Below are 15,071 nucleotides of genomic sequence, written 5' to 3' on the forward strand. Positions count from 1 at the left end.
AACTTTAGAACTTAAACTCCCCCTCCCCCCATCCCCACCCTGTTTCTTCCCCCTCCCCCTTTTTTTTCAATAATTTATATAGATTCTTCTTTTCCCACCTATTTCCATTATTTTTAAATCTACAACTAATACTTTTTTAGTCTTTCCACCCCACCCCCACTAGAGCTGTACCTTGAGTAGCCTGCCATCCATTCTTAATTAGCACTTTTCTTAGATAATATCACCACCTTCAACACCTCTTTGATCCTTTTGTCTGTGACATATTTTGATTATCTGCTCCTATCACTGCTTGCTTGTCCCCACAACCACCCCACCCTCAACTTCTCTCTACCCCCGCCCCCCACCTTAGACCAGCTTATATTTCACCTCTCTCCTAACTATACTTCAGTTCTGCCGAAGGGTCATGAGGACTCGAAACGTCAACTGTTTTTTTCTCCACCGATGCTGCCAGGCCTGCTGAGTTTTTCCAGGTAATTCTGTTTTTGTTTTGGATTTCCAGCATCCGCAGTAGCTTTTAGCTTTTTGTTTTGAATCTGCCATGTTAGATTCAAAGAGGTTACTCGGAAATCCACCCTCAGACTCATTGTTGCAGCCACAGCTTGCCCAGCCAGCTCAAATGCAAGAGTTACAGACAAAGAGACCTCAGCAGTCTCATCAATAGGTGCCCGATCATGATCAGACACTCTCAAACATGTGCCCAAATTGTGAAAGTGTTCATTGATTCACAACACCATGTCCAGCTCGAGGGAAAAAGTGTAACTCATACTTAAAGTGGAATCACTTTGCAAAGGTCTGCAGGTCAAGGAAGATGACTTCATGTGGAGGAGTCTCTTCCTGAGAGTGGGGTTACAGCGCATGCATACCTTCACAGATGGTAAAACGCCAGGTCACTTTAAGGAATGCCCAGTCGAGAATGCGGACATCTCAATGTCACTTCTCATTGATGTTGGTCCAAAAGTTCCTATTTTGAACAACAAACTCTACAATCATTAATTTTTGCAACTTTCTCTCATTCCTGCAATAGACACTCTTCAGGCTTACGATGGCTTGATTGTTCTGGCTTTGGGAACAATCACAGTTCCAGTACGCTACAAAAACAGGTTTACATTTTATGTAGCTAAAGGCAGGAACCCTTATGGGGGTAAACCAGTTCGATGGGCTTGGCATAAAACTTGACAACCCTAATTGAAGCACACATTAACGTGATCGAAGACACAGACTGGATTTTGTGGAGATTAAAGGGCAGTGTCATACTCCTTGCGTCAGCACATCAATTTCACCAGTCTTGCAAAATTCAAGACTGTTTCTATTTGCAATCCATGCTGAAGTGTCACAGGAAGTGAAATGACTAGAAGCAGATGATATCATTGAGTGAATCAACTCAGCACCGTGGATATCGAAACTAGTCATTGCGCAATGCAAAAATGGCAAACTTAAGACTTAAGGTGGTCAACCAAGCTATGATTCCAGACATGTACCCATTTCCTATGATCCAAGAATGATCAGCATCATTTTATGACCATAGTCTTCATGAAACTCAATATGTGAGAGCTAACTCCAGGTACCGTTTGTTGAACAAAGCCGATATCTTGCAGCTTTTGTTACTTATGAAGGTGTATTTCAGTGCTGCAGAATGCCTATGGACCAAGTTCAGCACCAAGTTCCCTGGGGAACTCCACTACTAACCTTCTTCCAGCCTGAAAAATACCCATTAACCATTATTTGCTGTTTCCTATCCCTCGGCCAATTTTGTATCCACATTCCTACTGCCCCTTTTATTCCATGACTTATAACTTTCCTCACAAGTCTGTTGTGTGGCACTATAGCGAATGCCTTTCGGAAGTCCATATACACCACATCAACAGCCTTGCCCTCATCAACAATCTCTGTTCCCTCTTCAAAAAACTCCAGCAAGGTAGTTAGACACAATTTTCCTTTAACAAATCCATGTTGACTCTTCTGAATCAATCCACATTTTTCCATGTGACTATTAATTCTATACCGAATATTTGTTTCTAGAAGTTTCCCCACCGCCGAAGTTAAACCTACTGGTCTGTAATTGCAGGTCAGATCTTTACAACCTTTTTTGAACAAGGGCGTAATGTTTGCAATTCCCCAGTCCTCCGGCACCTCTCCCAAATCCAGGGAACATTGAAAGATTATTGCCAGTGTCTCTGCAATTTCCACTCTCACTTCTTTCATTATTTTTCAATGCATCTCATCTGGTCCCAGTCCCTTATGAACTTTAAGTACTGACAGCTTATCCAATACCTCCAATAAAATAGCAACACTGCTTTCATAGTACAAATCAGCACTCTATTTATTGGTCATTATGATGATATATTCTTTCTGGGTTTCATTTAAATAACGAGCATAAGATGCTTGTATTCTGCTGAAACATAAAGTACTGTTAAGAAAACAGAACATGCTGGAAATACTAAGGTCTGGTAGCACCTGTGGACAGAGAAACAGAGTTAGCGGCTGGAATTTTTCCACGCCTGCGGAGGTGGCTTTCGAGACAGGGGCATGAAGAAATCTGCCTGCCAGGCCAGCTTGCCGACTATTCCTGCCTCCATACACTTTTCCTGGAAGTGGTTTAGCAGGTTCGATGGCAACTTACCTGGCAGCAGAGGCTGGTAATGAGCCAGTTATCTGAAATTTTCCACCCCACAAGAGATTTTCTCTGGGACGCATGCCATTGCTACACCCCCCACCCTCACCCAGCCACTATATCGGGGTCCCGGAAATAAAATAAAAGGCAGTGTCTCTGATAGGATGGAAGGCAGGAGAGATTAAATGTGAAAAGCTGCAAGGCTAATGGGCGTAGAAATGGGACAAGGTAAAGAAACAAAATGCATCTAGAGGAGGTGTGAATGGCAGAATGATGAACAGCTACCATTCAAAAACAAAAGGGAGAAAAACTAAAACCTGCAAACATAAAGGAAATAAAATGGGGAAGAAGTTATGGACTAAAATTGTTGACCTCAATGCTGAGTCTGGAAGGCCTTAAAGTGCCTAAGCAATAGATGAGATGCTGTTCCTCAAGCTTAATTGGAACTTCATTATAACACTGCAGCAGATCGAGGACAGAAAGATCAGACTGGGAGAAAGCTAGCGAATTAATATGACAGGTGACCGGAAGCTCAGGGTCACACTTGCTGACAGAACAGGGGTGTTCCAGAAAGTGGTCACCCAAACTGCATTTGGCCTACCCTATGTAGAGGAGACCATGTTGTGCACAGCAAACACAGTACACGAAATTGAAAGAAGTACAAGTAAATCACTGTTTAACCTGGAAGATGTGTTTGGGGCTTTTCATGATGAAAAGGGAGGAGGTAAAAGGACAGGTGTTTCATCTCATGGCCTTGCAGTGAAAAGTGTCATGGGAAGCAGAGAGGGTATTGTGTGGTGATTGAGGAGTGGAGCAGTGTGTCAGAGCAAATGGTCACTTTGGAATGCTGACAGCGAAGGGAAGGGAAGGAGAAGGTGTGTTTGGTGGTGGCATCATGCTGGAGGTAGTGGAAATGGTGGCAGGTGATCCATCGAATAAGGAGGATGGTGGGGTGGAAGGTAAGGACAAGTCTGTCACTTCCAGTCTTTCTGTGAAATGACTCTCAGCTCTTCTTCCTCCTAACAAAAAAAAATGGTTCAACAAATATCTATACATTTAAATAAGTAAAAAACATTATCTCAATTCTTCGAGAGTTATCACACTGAAATAAGACACTTGTGGATCAGTTCTGCTTTTGCATCAGTGCAGGCGCTTGGTCGGCCATTTTTGATTGTTTCAAACTATTGTACGGTTATAAATGAAAATTACCTTCACCAATCAGCAGTTAAATAAAAAGGTTGTGCAACATTGTTGGTACAACTGTTTTTTTGCTCCAATTTACAACATCATGTCACATCAGTCAAATGGCCAAACTTTTTCAAAGACTTCTGTGTGACAACCCCTTTAACCACCAGCATAAAGTGTTTTTCACAATTAGAAATCTTACAACACTGCCTTGACAAATGATTGATCTGCACTACCCTTTAAGTGCCCTCAACCATGTATTTACCATGACCAGAAATGGTCATAGCCAGGAATGCTCAGATGTGATCCCAACACCAGAGAAAATTAATTTCACTTCCCCAGTCATGAGGAATGCAGGGTAATCCATAGAAGAAAATGAGACACCCACAAAGTTTTGGCAGGTATTCAACAAGTTCATACAATAGAATATCCTAATGTCATTAACAGCTGGAAAGATTTGTCATGCAGATAGAATCTCAGAGAATGGTTTGGTGTTGGTATTATGGCTCTTACATTTACCAAATGTCAGTGGCAGTCCTTAAATTGGTCTGACAATCTCACTTGCAACAGCAGTACAGCTGGAATTGATATAGTGTCTTTGACATAGTAAAATGTTCCAAGGCTCTTCACAAGAACATTATCAAACAAAATTTGACACCAACCCACTTTCCAGAAGATGGCCAAAAACTTGGTCAAACATGTAGGTTTTAAGGAGTGTCCTAAAGTAGGAAAGAGAGGCGGAGAGATTTGGGGAAGGAATTCCAGGGCCTGGGGCCTCGGTAACTGAAGGCACAGCTGTCAATGGGGGACCAATTAAAAACGAATGTTTTTTGAATAGATTTGCATTTTTTCCTATTCCTAAACAATGAGTCTAAATACTCGATTAAGGAAATGTCTGTTCAACTTGGTCCATATTTGTTTCATAAATTCTGTGGGAAACAGTTCTTTCTCATCACACACCCTAGACAAAAAGATGCTGGCTTGACCTCAGACTGATTCCTTATCTTACCCTAATGGGTGCTGTGGAATGTAGAAATAGCTGGTGGGCTTCCAGTAGTGTACATTATCAAACCTATGTATTATTCTGAAAAATGTGGAATTATAAAATCAACATCTTTTTTGTTTTTGAGAATTTTCCCTTTCCTCTCAACCCAAATTGTCAGCTTCTTGTGGAGACACAAATACCCAAAATGCTGCCCAACCTTGCCTTCATTTCCTGATGCTAGTGACTTGTGGATGGGGGTGGGGAGAGCAGAGTACAGTCCAGCAAGTACTGGAGGCCTCCAGTACTTTACTTCTGTTGCAATGTCTACTGGTTGAGCATCAGCATGATCGCAACTGAGCTCAGTTTTGTCGTCATCTTTAAATTTTCAGCATGGGTCACTGGATAATGATCAGAGACTGCCAGCTGATTTCCCACCCTCCCCTTTTCCCTCCCACTACTTAATTCAGGGGTACTGGAGCCAGCTGTTGGCCTAACAGACTAGTTAACCTTGTGTATACCATAAATTGAACACAGGACTTCCTTGGTCTGCATGGGTTGGTAGTACTTTTTATCTGCTAAGTCATTGTGAAGCTAAACAATATTATTTCTAATGCATGTCCTCCAATGATATCTTAAGAACACCAAATTGTCATCTGGCAAGCTAGGCCTGTTGTCAACGGTTTTCTTTTAAAAAATACTCAAGCATTTTGAGCAGGGAGTTGCTGAGAGACACAATACCAACACCAGTTTTCCCCCAGGGTCGAACTAACCTTTCACGGGACCTTCTCTCATTGGCTGGAAGGACCACCGTTAGCTTCTCTTGGTTGATGTAAACATATCTATAAGTATGATAGTGCAAGTACTTGAGGATAATGGGCAGTGGTATAACAATAGCAGGGAAGAGGGAAGGAATTACAACTAAAAAGATAAAACATTCGGAGAATGACATCAAGGGTTAACCAATTATCCATTGAAAACTCTGTGGCACCATCTAACTTGACAAAATTGCATTGTGGGAAGAAGGTGTACCTACCAATGAATCTGAAAAATTACATCCCAACATGCACCACAGTTATTTAACTAGCATGGTGGCATCATTGGCAATGCTTCAAACTGAAGGCTACTCACCACTTCCCACAGAATACACAATTACATGCATCTTGGATTTTGCACAATACTCCAATTTAAAGCCGCAAATCCTTCAATGATTATATGGTGGACTTTAATAACAGAGATGGAGCCAAATAATGACTAAACAGACTGAGAGCAGAGCTGATGTCATGTGTAAATCACACTGCTGTGGGCTTAGTGCCGATACCGGAATGCGCCAAACATTGAAGCTACCCATCCCAAAGCAACTCAGTAACCAAGATCTCGTGAGTCTGTACAGCTTATTTTGCGACAAGCAAAGGAAACCAAGGGGCAATTATCAAAAGGATTATTTCTTCTATTATCTCTCAACCTGGTGGCACTCCCTTGATTCAGTAGTAATAAACACAATGATCCTGTATGGTCCAATTTACAGGTTGTCTAGGGAAATGTAAGATAAAACTAAAAAATAAAATTATAAAGGTAACTTGCAAGGGAAAACTGATCAACGAATAATTTCCAAATTAGCATCTCTATAGCGTACGCGTCTGCATGTAAGGCGGAATTTAGTGGAGGCGGGGAGAGGAGGTTCTCGGCCACTTTCTGGAGAACCAGCGAGAGCCCTGTGTTACCTCTTTTTGGGAAGGCCCGCTGCATTAAGTAACAATCAGGAGTGCTTTGGAATGGCTGAGTCAAGAGGGAACAAAGGCATGGAACAAAGGGATTCAATAGCGGATCACCTGAGACAGGGGTGGAATCGGGTGAAGCTACAGAGGTGGAGATGAGCAATCTTTGTGGTAGCACAGCTAGGTGGTTGGAAGCTCATCTGGGAGTAAAATACGACATCAAGGCTGCCTCAGACTGGTTCAGCCTCAGACAGTTGCCAGGGAGTTGACTGTGGCGGGCAGAAATCTGATTAAAGAGGTTCAAACCTAGAATTCCAGAAAAATAGTTGGGGATTTGGGAAGCGACAACACATTCAAGGACTTGGAGAGGAAAGGGAGGCTGGAGATAGGGCAGTAGTTTGCAAGGACATAACAAGGGTTGTTTTTTTTTCAGGAGCGGTTGGATGATGATGGCAGACTTAAAGGAGGGAGGAACAGTACATAAAGAGAGAGAACCGTTAACAGTATCAATATGGGGACCAGGAAGACGAGTTGGGTGGTCAGCAGTTTAGTGGGAATAGAGGTGGGGGAGGTGGATCTCATGGGCAAGATGAGTTCCGAGATGGCATCAGGGGTGATAGACAGTGATAGCTGGAGAAAGATGAGAGCTCAGTGCTAGAGCCAGTCCCTAGAAACTCAAGGTATATGTTCAGCAAGTACTTAGCAAAGCTAATGGAATGTTATTGTTTATTGCGAGGGAAATTGAATACAAGAGTAGGGAGGTTATGCTTCAGTTATACAGGGCACTGGTGAGGCCACATCTCGAGTACAGTGTACAATATTGGTCTCCTTATTTAAGGAAAGATGTAAGTGCATTGGAAACAGTTCAGAGAAGGTTTACTAGATGACAACCTGGAATGGGTGGGTTGTCTTATGAGGGAAGACTGGACAGGCTAGGCTTTTATCCACTGGAGTTTAGAAGAGTAGAGGCGATTTTATTGAAACATATAAAATCCTAAGGGGACATGACAGGGTGGATGTGGAAAGGATGTTTCCTCTTGTGGGAGAATGTAGAACGAGAAGTCACTGTTTCAAAATAAGGGGTTGCCCGTTTAAGACAGAGATGAGGAAAAAAATTATGCTCTCAGTGGGTTGTGAGACTTTGGAACAGTCGCGAAAGAACACTCTGAAACCGACCTGAATGGAGGTAACAGCACCACGACAGTAACCCGGGATCTGTAAATACTTAAAAGTTAACAACAAAAAATTCAAGTTTAAATATAAAAATGTCAAGATCTCAACGTTGAATCACCTCAGCTGGCATCATATTACAACAAATATCTTAAAGGCAGAGGTAGGTAGATTCTTGATAAGCAAAGGGGTGAAAAGTTATCGGAGGTAGGCAGGAATGTGGAGTTGAGGTTAAAATCAGATCAGCTGTGATCTTATTGAATGGCGGAGCAGGCTTGAGGGGCCAAGTGGCCTACTCCTGCTCCTAATTCATACATTCGAATTTACATAGCACTTTAATGTATTGCTCTGAGTGATTAATGAAGGGGGTGTCATGAGAGTATAATAATTTTCGTAATGTTTTTCTGGTTTATTATAAAGTAAGTTTATGGGGAGGTTGTGTTTTTCTGTCTGTGTGTGTGATTTAATTACACTTTGTAGCCAAGCAGACTGCAAGTTGAAGTTATCAAAAGAAGTAAGGTGCAGAAGTGTCTTTAATATGCTAATGAGTAAACATGGTTGGGGTCTTAGCATGTAAGGTGTAAAGTGAATTTGCATTTTTAGACAGATGAAGGGGGATTTGAATTTCAAAGAGGTTAATGAGTATATAGTGATGACATGAAAGTTTTTATGTTATGAGGGAGATACAGTTTCAAAGACTTATGAAACAATAGAATTTACATATTAAGAAATAAAGAAACATATATAAAGGAGAATGAGGCTATGTGTCAGGGGAAGGCGTTATAAGACCCAATAGAAGTCTGTGAAGCCTCCAGTATTTGTGCATTAAGCCTGCTATCTATAGAAACCAAAGCTGGAGAGAGCCATTTTGAATTCCACTGTCCAGGATATTGTGTTAATTTGCTGGATCTGTTTAAAATGTAAAAATCTATTTTTGGATCATTGCCTTAAAGGGGGTGTAACTCGGAGCCAGGATTTTAGGAATTATTGTAGTAATAATTTGTAGACCTATGTATGTACTTGAAATATTTTCTTTTGTTAATAAATATTTTAATCTTAGTTTTAAAAAAAATCTCTAAACTCTGAATTCAGGGCACGCATCTCGAAATAAATACAAATTGCAAAACCGTTGTGATAGCAGGATCAAGTTTCTCTCGTGGATTTGATCCACCTGGCACACATCATCTGCCATGTCATAACAGGGGGCAGATCAAACACTTGACAGAAATTGGGATAAGCTGGAAGAAAAGTGTAGTTGGAGTGGTGGATTTTCAGAAATTCTCCAAGGTGGAGAATGATCAAAAGACGGAATTTGAGAGTGCAGAGCCACAACAACTAAACAATCGAATCACAATGGGTTGGAACAGAGCGAAGGAGGGTGTTGCAGTCAGTGGAAGCTGGGGCTGCTGATGATTAAGTAAAATTGGGTGTCTTTAGCATATGCATGGAGGTTGGAAATAATGTAACCAGGAAGGAACATATAAGAAGAGGAATAGTGTAAGGCCAAGGATAGAATCTTTGGACACAACAGAGTTGACTGGAGGTACAGGAGAAGGTGTTGTTTGAGGTGTGCTGCTATGTTGGGAAAGATAGGAATCCAACTACAAGAGTACTGTGAAGCAGAAGAAAGGAGCTGGAGGAGGGTGGGGTAGTCCATTATAGTGAAGCTGAAGGGAGGAGGAGCAACGACACACCATGGCCACAATCCTACAGGGTAAAAATCGCTGGCTTTTATCAGGATGGTTTTCAGTGTATGTCAAACTGAAGAAATTTAAACTGAGTACGATGACTCGAGATGTGTACATGGGTAATGTGGTGAAGCATACAAGGACCATTCCGAGGAAGAGGAGATTAGAAATGGGCAGTTGTTGAAGAGAACAGAATACTGACGATGGGCATTTTGAGAGTGATGATGACCATTTTGGCTTCAGGGAAATGATTTATATGCACTTAATTCAGCTAGATTCAGGAAATGAAGGAGCAATATTAAAATTTCCTAACCGTACCAAATCCAAGAAGCTGGGCGAATGGGGTTAGGGGTAGGTCATGGCAAATCAGAAAGACTGTAGGAAGGCATATTTAGAGCTAATAGAATGAGTAGATAGGTGGAAGATGCCAATTATTGTAGGAAAACTGTGAAGTGATGCATTTCAGATATAAGGCTAGGAAAAGGAAATACCCTGGAAAGGAAAGTCTGACGTGTGTTGGGAAAAGAAAGGAGGGGAAGAAATTGTAGAGTAATTTTGGGTTGCGGTGAGGCAGGGTGGAATGGGAATGGGATGCATCTGCTTTTTAAAAAGAACTGCTGCTCTTTGATACGTTTGTAAGGATGTAAGAACAGCAGTTCTTTTCAAAGCAGATTTCTGAATGAGTGTTTTTTTCTCATGAACATGTGGAACATGGAGGGCTAGGGCTCCTTGATGCCACACTCGGTCAAATGCGGCCTTGATGTCAAGGACGGTCACTCTCCGTTCACCTCAGGAGTTCAGCTCAAACTGATGCATTTTAGGAAAAACTGGAGGCTGGAATTTCCCCTTGGAGATGAGAAACAGGAGGAGGGGCTGTTTTTGTATCAGAAACATGTCTCCGCTGGGAAACTGACTGAGTATCGTATTTTTGTGGGGGTGTGCCCTTAATTGATATGGAAATGGGTATCTGTCTAATTAAAGTTAGTGGGGGCAAGAGCGGAAGTGGGTTTCAAACACCCAAGGCAGCCATCAGTGAGACTGATGGACAGAGCTTACGCCAAGACTATCACTGCACCACAGGGACCTGAGATGGCGCAGGGGATCTGGAGGCCTGGCACCCATGAGGGTGAGGAGGGTGACAGGAGGATGCCACCTCATCATGCAGCAGGGGCACCTCTTCGTTCAGCATCATCTCCCTCTGCCTCCAATTCCTCCTCCTCTCTTACCTTCTTCTCCTCTCTTACCTCCTACTCCTCCCCTGATGAGCTGTCCCCTTCCAGAGCCTCACTGCCCTCAAGGTTCACATATCTCTGGAGGGCCATATTATAGAGAGTGCAGCAGACTGCCACAATGACTCAGACCCTTGCCAGGCACCACCTGACCACACCAGGCACCAGACCTAGTGCTTCTATGCTTCCCTATCAGTTGCGGTCTTGATTTGTTGTCCAGCATCGATAAAGAAGGCATCTGTCACATAGGTGAGGCACTGGTGTACAGTCATCTGTGAGGTTCCGCAGAGCTCCCCACTAATGAGGGTACAGATATCTGTGACTATCTGCCTAGAGAGTTGTAGTCTCCTTCGGCACTGATTCTCACATCATTTACAGGTCTCTTTGTCTCTGCCTTTGGATCCTGTGCACTGGTAGTATCTCCTTCTTTGTATCCCTTATCCCTCTCCTCTAGCCTCCTGATGCCTGGTGCTCTGCCCTTCCTTTACAGGCTGGTGTTCCTAATCTCCAAAGGCCTCGCTATCTGAGGGTGCAGCACCTATTTCCAGCTGCACCTACTCGGTGCTCAAATGGGGTCTAAATAACTTTGCCCACTGCTCCAATGTTCATGCAATGCCAGGAGGGTGACAACCCTCTGAACTGGCAAAGCTCTTAATGCTGGCTCCTTCCTGACCTGTGATGAGCTGCTGCAACTTTTACTTCAAAGGGATAAGCCCTTTAAACTTTGAAAAGCAATTTTAATTACTTTTTAAAACTCTTCCTGCCACCATGGCTTGCCCCAGACATGGTCCTCACCATATGCAGCTGGTTTGGCAGGCAGCAGCTGTACACCAGCCCCCTCCAAAAAATTTCAAAAGGTTGCGGGCGACGGGCTTTTAACAAGCCCACAAGGAATTTAACTGGCCTCGTAATAGGTGCAGGCGAGCTCCAAGGCCCGTGCTCTGCCCCACTCTCAGGAAAATCAGAAATGGAAGCAGGGCTTCTGGTCCCGTGATGTTGCCACCATTTCTTTTACTTTCCCGGCCCTATTCCATCCCAATCAGGGACGGGAAAATCCGGCCTTTAATATGTGCACAATGGAGCAAAGTATTGAAGGCTACACAGCAGGTAGGAAAGTAAAGGAAGAAGCTCATGGAGAAAAAAAATGGATATAGACCAGTTGGATTGAGTAACCTTTTTCTGTGCTTCACATGTTATGTAATTCTATTTAATATCTAGCATGGATTCTCCAGAATGAGGAAGTAAGATGAAGAGAATGGAGATCCTAGGATTATTGGGACAGAGAAGGCAAAGTGGAGGTTTAATGCAATTTTATTTTTATGTTATGAAGGTTTTTGATAAAGTGGATAGGGAATAAATATTCTTTGAGAAGCGATCGACATAGGGTTATCAACTTAGAATTGTCACAAAGAGTGAGGGGAAAGCTTAAAAGAAATATTTTACCACTACCCATATTAAGAGAAAACTGGATAATTATTAGAAACAGAGAAAGACTCAGGGCAATGGGGAGGAAACAGGGCTCTATACTTAGCTTAGGATTGATGCAGCAAAGATGCAGCAAGGGAGCAGCACAGACACGATGGCCTGCTTCAACACTGTAAATATCTTTGGTACTTATCTGAAGGGACTTTGCTAATCATTAAACTCTGATGCAGGAGCTTACAGAAAATTTAGCTGTGAACAGAACCTAGGTCATCACTTTCAACCCTGGTTGGAGGGTATCTTTCTGTTTGGACCTCAGTTTTTAAACTTTTCTTTCCCCCAAGTCTTGCACTTCATCTCTCAATGTTGCCAAGAACACATAAAAAGGAAAAGCAAAGGCCCTGCTCTCAGTACTTTACCAACTCTAGCCAGCTGCTGCAAGGTTTGTGACAGAAATCAAAGCTGTTGATAACTCTTCCAATTTTTTTTTCCTTGAAGAGAAGTGCTTCTGATCCTTTTCACCCCAAAAAAAGTCCTTCTGAAATGGAGAACTTGCTGCATGTAAAATCATGGGCCACCTACTGCATGGCCTATTATACCAATGTGCAGCTCCACTGAGCTGCTCACAAACAAACTCAGTCCTCACTTGACATCAGCTCAGCTTTCCTCTGAATATTTATTGAATGCGATGATGCTTTAGGTTTCCTTACATTTTGGTTTCGCCGTCCTCCAAATAAAAAAAAACAAATCATATACAAACATAAACTGCTGTACAAAAGAAAAATATCAAGATGAAGAACCCAGTAGAATGCTATTAAAATGTAACAGTGTAATACATGCAGATCATGGTAATCAAGCAATTTTCTGTTTTCAAGCGATGTGGCAATAGATGTGAGAAGAAATGAGCAGAATAAAGAAAATGGTGAATAATGAAGTGAATAATATGTGAATAGTGAATAATAAAAAAGTCTTTGTCCCAGTGCCTTCTTGGTAATCTTAAACTTATTCCCAGGGCTATCTTAATGCTGGACAGTTCATCTTCTTTTCATTTATCATTTCTTTTTCTATGGGAAGCAGTTGGTATAAATCCCCAGAACACTGTAGCAAAGATCTGGATTTGGGTGAAGTAAAGGGACTGGGCTCACATCGCACCACATTCTCACATTGTACACTAATGTTCCAACGTACTGCATTGCCATGCTATAATATTACTTATTTAGAGTCCTGGGTGAAGGTCCTCTTTGTGCATCTTTTCAGTTGGAACATTGGGATAGACAGCATTGCTTACAAGAATTCACCCACTCTTTTGGTTCACCTGGAATACTTGTCATTAGAGGACACCCCAACAACAATTTTACTTTGGAACAAAGCCGTTGCTTTACAAGGTTATAACAGCTAGAGTTTATAAACACTGACTGTACATTTACAGACTGCCAAATTTACCAAATTATCAAATTTATGCTCTTCATTCAACATACAACATGTTTACCTAACCTTATATTATTCATCTTACCGCAATCCCAATATCTGATTTCTTGATATCCATTTCAAATGGAGTCCTTACAACCAGCATGAAAAAATGATTTTCCTCCTGGATTCTAATCCAGGTGTGAGAAACGAAAGGCCAGTATCTAATCCACTACAACACCCACATCCTGACCCTAACAATTCTTGACTTGTTGGGCAGAACTTAGCCCAGAAAATGGAAGTCGATGGGATTTCAGAATGGGGAAGGGGCCAACCTACTGCATCACATGGTGGCTGGCCAATTAGGGAAAGTGACACACAAGGCCCGTCCAATTATGTGGCAAGGTCGGGCCCTCTAGCTGCTCTCACTGATAATGGTGCCTTTGGTGCCTGCAGGCTTGGTGCTGCTCCGCTCACACATCCAACACTGTGATCTCCACTGAAAAATAACGAAGGCTGAATTTTACTGTTCACAGTAAAAGGAACAGGATTAACCTTGTTCCATACCAGGGTGCTGTAAGATTACATTTAATAAAAAAATGATAGGGGTGATTATATTCTATAATGCAAAGTTGTGCTGCTCTTGCATCAGTTTTGTGCTATCATATATTTCTCATAACCCAGGGTCCATTGTCAAAGAAGTCATGCTGTGCTGAAGTTGACAAAAAATGTCTCTGGCAGCCTCTGGATATGTTGCACATCAGACAGTGCTATCAAACCTTCTGACCTGTGTCCCTCAGTCCGTTTTTTATCAGACCCCTTCCCCTTTGATCAGTGTCCCTCAGGCTGTACCATCAGGCCCTCCCCCTCTTTGCTGTGGCTCTCAGACTGCAACTTTGCAAACTCCTTCTGTCCTCTTGTGGAAGGCAGCAACAAAATGGCTGGCCTTCCACCTCCCTACTTCAACACCGCCAGCTTTCATTCGTCAAGGATCTGATGGCCCATGATCCACACTCCCCATCCGAATAATCCCAAAAGGTATGTGTAATACTGTTCAGCAGCATGCAAATGAGTGTTAACAGCCTTCTTAACCAGCTAAAAGCAAAATACTGCAGAAGCTGGAAATCTAGAACAAAAACAAAAATATCTGGAAAAACTCAGCAGGTCTGACAGCTTCTGCGGAGAGGGATACAGTTGACGTTTTGAGTCTGTATGACCCTTCATCAGAACTGGTTCTGATGAAGGGTCATATGGACTTGAAACGTCAACTGCATCCCTCTCCGCAGATGCTGTCAGACCTGCTGAGTTTTTCCAGGTATTTTTGTTTTTGTTCTTAACCAGCTAAATTGGTTTCCTGCCATGCTGATGCAGGCTCACTGCCTTTCTGCCACCCATTTAATTCAGCTATCAGTTTTCACCGTCAGGATTCCTACTCGCCTTCTCTCTCTTCCGATTCAATGCCCCTCCCTGCCATGAAACCCACTTTGGCAGGTTGCATTAAATTCCTCCTATATTGTCTTCACTGTTTCAGCAGCTCTGGGACTATCAAAGTTCACATACTCTCTCTGCCTCCATTTGTTTTTATGCTTCAAATCCTCAATTCTGTTCTTAACCATCACCAATAAAAACTTTCATTTAACTACGCTAAAGATGTGATCT

The 15,071-nt window shown here is 42.4% G+C and overlaps 1 protein-coding gene across 9 annotated transcripts in view; it reads right to left on the minus strand.

The window, feature by feature from the left end:
• Positions 1 to 15,071, minus strand: part of ctif (CBP80/20-dependent translation initiation factor) — a 276,809-nt gene that overhangs the window by 64,785 nt on the left and 196,953 nt on the right. For 5 of the 9 annotated variants that reach the window (XM_078552799.1, XM_078552791.1, XM_078552821.1 and 2 more), the window contains one exon: positions 5,552 to 5,620. The exons of the other annotated variants lie outside the window; for them this stretch is intronic. In XM_078552799.1, the coding sequence (XP_078408925.1) occupies positions 5,552 to 5,620 (69 nt within the window). The remainder of the gene's footprint in view (positions 1 to 5,551; positions 5,621 to 15,071) is intronic. 9 annotated transcript variants of the gene reach the window in all.

Source organism: Cetorhinus maximus, chromosome 1, assembly GCF_964194155.1.
Source record: "Cetorhinus maximus chromosome 1, sCetMax3.hap1.1, whole genome shotgun sequence".
Taxonomy (NCBI): Eukaryota; Metazoa; Chordata; class Chondrichthyes; order Lamniformes; family Cetorhinidae; genus Cetorhinus; species Cetorhinus maximus.